Source organism: Astatotilapia calliptera, chromosome 18, assembly GCF_964374335.1.
Source record: "Astatotilapia calliptera chromosome 18, fAstCal68.1, whole genome shotgun sequence".
Classification (NCBI taxonomy): domain Eukaryota; kingdom Metazoa; phylum Chordata; class Actinopteri; order Cichliformes; family Cichlidae; genus Astatotilapia; species Astatotilapia calliptera.
In genome coordinates, this window is record NC_137439.1 from 11,313,277 (window position 1) to 11,319,276 (window position 6,000).

The 6,000-nt window shown below is 38.7% G+C and overlaps 1 protein-coding gene across 3 annotated transcripts in view; it reads left to right on the forward strand.

Annotated features, from left to right (window-relative positions):
* piezo2b (piezo-type mechanosensitive ion channel component 2b) overlaps positions 1 to 2,515 on the forward strand; it is a 90,837-nt gene extending 88,322 nt beyond the window's left edge. For all 3 annotated transcript variants that reach the window (XM_026148833.2, XM_080292295.1, XM_080292296.1), the window contains 2 exons: positions 104 to 305; positions 1,297 to 2,515. In XM_026148833.2, coding sequence (XP_026004618.2) covers positions 104 to 305; positions 1,297 to 1,549 — 455 coding nt within the window. In that variant the 3' untranslated portion in view covers positions 1,550 to 2,515. The remainder of the gene's footprint in view (positions 1 to 103; positions 306 to 1,296) is intronic.
* The last annotated feature ends 3,485 nt before the right edge of the window (positions 2,516 to 6,000 follow it).

The window sequence follows — 6,000 nt, forward strand, 5'->3', positions numbered from 1 at the left end:
AATTTATATACTTACTTTTGATGGACAAAGCTTTTGTATATTTTTTTCCAAAATAAATCTGATTTACATTTTCTGACAAAACTTCTTTATTTCTTTATCGTAGAAACGGACGGTCGCCCAGAATATTATGACATTAAGGTGAAATTGAAGAGAGCTAATGACAGCAATGATAAAGAATGGTGGATCGTCCATCAGACAGAGCCTAGCAAGACCAATCTAACCAATCTAAAGTCTGCAGGCCTGGAACTGTTCGTATTCAGCGACCAAGTCAGCCCGCCCAGTTTGGGCTTTCTAGCTGGATATGGGTACGTGGTTTGTGATATTCTGTTGTGTATTTCAGTGAAATGTTTGTGTTTATATGTAAAAAATTATATTATGAAAGTTACTGAAAATTGTACAGCCAGTGGGTTAATAGCAGTTATAGCAGAAATAAAGAATAATGAGAGGAGTCACAAGATAAGTAAGGATAGGAACTGATGCTTACTGATTGAAACTAATCTGACTGATTAATTTCATTTCATATCAGACTATTTTAATGTATTTAAAACCAGTTTGAATGTTTAGTTAAAGACACTGACACAGAATAGGCAGACTGTGTTGGTGGACTATATTTGCTTCACTGAGCTTTTGTTACCAAATTGTCACATTTCCCTTTTTTCATGCGAGACACACCCTTATCAGCAATAAATGAAATATTACATGTTTTACATTCATTTCTACTATGCGAGATTTGTGAATGTTACTTTGACATGTATAAAATACCTAATGTTGTTCATAACTGGGGGCGGTCTCTTATTCGAAAGTGAAAAACATTTTTTAAAGATATCTAACAAAAAGGTAACTAGAATTGTTCTTGGTTCGTTTGATTTCTCATCCAAGAACCTTCTTGAGTGAAGTTGAAGCAGTGCATCATGGGAAGCCCCCAGCAGCCTAGGCTTATTGCAGCATAACTAAGGGAGGATTCGCCTGAGTTCTTTTTTATGTGTATATGATACAAAATCAAAATGTAAAGACAAATGACCAAAAATGGGGTTACGGCTGGATGCTGATGAGACAGCGTGGGATCGATTCATATACTTTTTCTTCACAAAAATTAACCGAATCCTTTGGCAGTTGGGATACAGAACAATCAAATTATTTTCTTAGAATATCATAGAGAAGTACAGCGTTCACAGCTTTTGTCAAATATCATATGTTTTACCTTTTTGATACATTATATTTGGATTTCTAGTCAGGGAAATAAGAATTTAAAAGAATCCAAAATCTGAATGTTTTCTTCTTCTCCTTCCTGTTTAGTATCATGGGCCTGTACGCCTCTGTGGTTTTGGTCATCGGCAAGTTTGTGCGCGAGTTCTTCAGTGGCATTTCCCACACCATCATGTTCGAGGAGCTGCCCAACGTGGACCGCATCCTCAAGCTGTGCACCGATATCTTCCTGGTGCGAGAGACGGGGGAGCTGGACCTGGAGGAGGACATGTACTCTAAACTCATCTTCCTTTACCGCTCGCCAGAGACTATGATCAAGTGGACTCGGGAGAAAACTCAGTGAGGGAAACTTTAATGAATGAAGTTGAATCAGATCTTTTCAGAGACACTGGATAGTCGCTCTGTTGGTGTGAGCAGCTATTTTAGCCTCCAAAGCAAATGAAGGCCAACTTTATCCTCGTCAGCTGAGCTCGGGCGGCAGTGATACAGTGTTAGCTCCAAAGGGAAACACCTTTTTATTTGGACTTATAAACTGGGGTATTTTTTACTCATTAATGACAACCTTGACTGTCACAATTAATAAATTTGAGCACAGATTTCCAGGTGCTGTATTTATCTTGCAAAGGTTTTGCCTCCAGTGGATAAAATAAGCAGGCGGTTTTCAGTTCGAGGTGTTTAGGCGCAATTTTCCTGAAATTAAAAGACAAAAAGTCCCTAATTTCTCTTCACATCTGTCCCTAATATTTTCAAAATCGCATGGTAGGTGGAGAGAAACAGTAACTGGCTGCAGCATTACTCTTTAAGGGCTTCCCACTGACAAATAAGTGGACAACAACGACCACACAAGCACAATCACATATTTTACCAACTGGAACGTTTGGATTTTGAGACTGTGCAATGCTGAGCTGCCGTTCCTATAAGATTTTTAAGAATGTGGAGCAAGGGAAATTTGACTTTCAGACATCACGATTACTTTTTTTTTGTTTTTTTAAAGAAATGTCAGAGGCCACTCTGGAAACAAAATGCAAAACAAAAGATTACCAGACAATCTTTACTTGCCTTATTTTGTTTGTATGAGAAGAACTGAAACTCTTACGAACTACATACCTTTCTCAGGAAGAGCTGTTTTCACAGATAATCATTGTATGTTACGGTAATATGTAGGCTTTTGTGGATCTTAAAAAACATGATATTGTAGAAAAGACGAGAACTATTTAAATGGCATGAAATAAAATGTGGAAACTGTTCGGAGTTTTACTGCACAGTGACACAGTTAAAAGCTGTATTAAAGAAGGACTTTTTTCCTGCAGAGATTGACATTTTTTTGTCATTCATCAACATTTTGAATCATCTGCAAGCCGGTTTGAGTCGAGAGCAGCAGAGGTCTGGTTTTCTACATCAGGGTAATGTGCTTCGGGCGGTAGACTCTTTGACTTGTGGACCTCGCTGGCACCCACAGCTGTGCATCCAGTCATCAAAGAAGAAACACACAAAGGGCTGAGACTTGGAGCCCTTTGGTCCAAACTATGCATTAGAGGACATTTAGCATGAGTGAAAACCTTAATTATTGCCATGACTAATTTGCAATACTTGTACATAGGGGTTACATTAAAGGGAAAGGTCGCAGGGGAATGAAATGTGAAAATTGAACTTGTATGTTAAGGCAATGTCCAAAAATCTTCAAATAAAACATGTGGAAAGGTGTGGCGTTTTTTGCACTCGGCTGTTGTGTGTGTGTGAAGATGGTCTGTAAGTCTGGGGGTCACATTAGTGGGTTTTAACAGGATTGTGATGGAAAACAGCTGCAACATGCGTGGCTTGGACCCCCCCTTAAATTGTAGCTTCTCTTGCTTAATTTCATTTTAGCATATCAGTTTCTCTCTTTTGATTTGTGATAATTTATTTTTTTATTGTGTGTCATGACAATTCTCCAAAGTTACAGTCCTGTAGTTCATGGTAAAAATGGGTAGTGGAAGATAAAAGAAAAGAGATAATAATGGGACAGATGACTAAATAATAGGATATTTTATGAAACGTGTGTTAGAGGTAAGTATACAGTGCACTCACGATGTTTGAAACAAAGACAATTTTTTGTAGTGTAATTTTGCAACTGGAGGCCGCAGTTAAGGTGTAGCAAAGCAACTCCAGGGTGGAGACTTCTGGCAGATATCGGCTGTAAAGAGTTTGTTTTCAAACATCAAAAAATACTCTTTAAATTTATGTTAGTTTGTCCCATTATTTTAATGGGAAAAAGTGTGTAAAAATGACTGCAATTCTTAAACAGCTCGTGCAAAATTGTTGTATAATCCCTTGAATTAGAGCTGGAAGTCTCCACTTTAATCATATTGATTGATTTACAATTAACTGTAATGGTGGGCAAAGGCAAAACTGCAAAAGGGCACTGTACATGTGTTCTGTATCTATGCACACTGTCCTGCAGAGTTACAGTGAGAAGATATGGAGATACAGAGAAGAGTTAGTCCTTCTCCTGATTTCCTTTTTGTGTGTGTATGTGTTTATTGCAGTTAAATTTTTCAGATCATCAAACAAATGTAAATATTAGAGAAAGACAACACAAGTCTTGCCTACTGCACCCCCAGTTAGAGATACACCAGAGTTCATTTCTGCTCTAACCACACCCAGGCCTGATTACTGCCACACCTGTGCTCAATCAAAAAATCAAATGGAGCAGACTCAAAAGCCAGAAATCATGCTGCATTCCAAAGAAAACTCGGGAACTGAGAATGAGAAACAACATAATTAAGATCTTTCAGTCGTAAAATGTTATAAAGCCATTTCTAAAGCTGTGGGACTCTAGTGAACCTCAGTGAGCGCCATTATCCACAAATGGCGAAAAAACTGAACAGTGGTGATGCTTCGCGGGAGTGGCCGGCCGACCAAAGTTAACCCAATAGTATAGCGAAGACTCATCCAAGAGTTCACAAAAGACCCCAGAACAACATCCAAAGAACTGCAGGCCTCACTAGCCTCAGTTAAGGTCAGAGTTTATGACTCCACCATAAGAAAGACACTGGATGAAAATGACCTGCATGGCAGAGCTCCAAGACAAAACCCCCCACTGCTGAGCAAAAGGAACATAAACCTCGTCTCAGTTTTCCCAGAAAACATCTCGATGATCCGCAAGACTGAAGGGATCTTCCGAAGCTGAACTCTTTTGAAGATTTGAGTCCCGTTACGTCTGGCGTAAAACTAACACAGCATTCAAAAAAGAAACATCATGCCAACAGTAAAATACGGTGGAGGTAGCGTGATGGTGTGGGGCTGTTTTGATGTCTCAGGACCTGGAAGACTTGCTGTGGTAAATGGAACCATGAATTCTGCTGTCTACTAAAACATCCTGAAGGAGAATGTCCAGCCATCTGTCCATGACCTCAATCTGGAGTGCATTTAAGTTCTTCCGACATCCACTCTCAGTAAACACAACTTGTTGCTGAATCCAAGAATGCTAGCTACAGCTCTGTGAAGAAACCTATATATAAACAAGATTGAGAAACACTGCTTACTTCTCAGGGTCATGAATGTTGCAATGACGTCGTCTGACCACACACGGCATACAGCAGGCACAGGGGGAGAGGAGCCATCCAGCTTGTTATCAGCAGACAGTTGCTAGGGAAACGGCATTCATGATTTGGGGTACATTAGTGTACACTATGAGTAATTAGAACATCTGTTAATGATATAAACAGGTTATGGAGTAACATATACTGCCTTTCAGGAAAACGTTTCTCACTAAACAAGACAATGCCAAACTACATTCTGCACGTTCTACATTAGGACAACAGTAGAGCTCCATAGTAAGAGTCTGGATGCTAAACCCCTCAGACTTGTCACTCATTGAAAGCAGTTGGCATATTGTGGAATGAAAACAAGAACTAAACACAGATGAAATCTGATATCAAGAATGCAAAAAATATTTTATACTGAAACCATGGGGAACAGTTCCTGAAAAGTTAACGCGATTCTTTTGTTGAACCTCTTGAATTAAAGCTGAAAGTTCATATTTCAGTTGCATATTGATTGTTTATGCTTGTATGCACATTCTATGCATGTGGTGCTGTGCAGAGAAAAACAGAAGTTTGATGAGGAGAAAAACAAAATCTAGCTAATAGAAAATGTGTCATGCGTAAGTGGTTTGAGTGTGGAAATATTAGGTTTGCATTTGTGGGAAGATTCCTTGAGTCTCTTATCTTTTTAAATTTGAAGTTTTGCTTCATCATGTTTTAACACCTGTAGAATCCATAATTTGGGGGAAGGAGGGTGAATGCGATTGAAAATATAAAGACCTAGAAACTAAAAAGGACTAAGCCCTAGAAAAAAAGATTTGTCAGCGGTATTTAATTATTAAATTGGGAATCTGTATATCAGCTCAAAACTAAGTCATATCGTGATGAAAGTTCAATTTAATTAAGAATATTTTTCAAGTCCGATGCACAAGACTCTGTTCTAATAACCCACACATGAAACAACTTCTTATTTTTGTCTGCTAATTTGTTTTCCACTCAAGTCCAGCTTTGATCCACCTAATGCACAGATGCACTGGAGTCATTCAGTATGAGAGGCATCACAAAAAGAGCATGAATGGGTATACATTAAATATCGCTTAACAGAGAGAAAGCATTAGCCTCATCAAAGATAAATAGGTCTTAGGAAGCTACACAGTCATTACATGTCTGTGAGCCATTTTGGTGCAGACATCTGCAGCCGCTGTTAGACTCGCTGATATGGAAAATCTGTTTGCTAACTCATTTAAGAAAATGTACAGAGACCATAAAA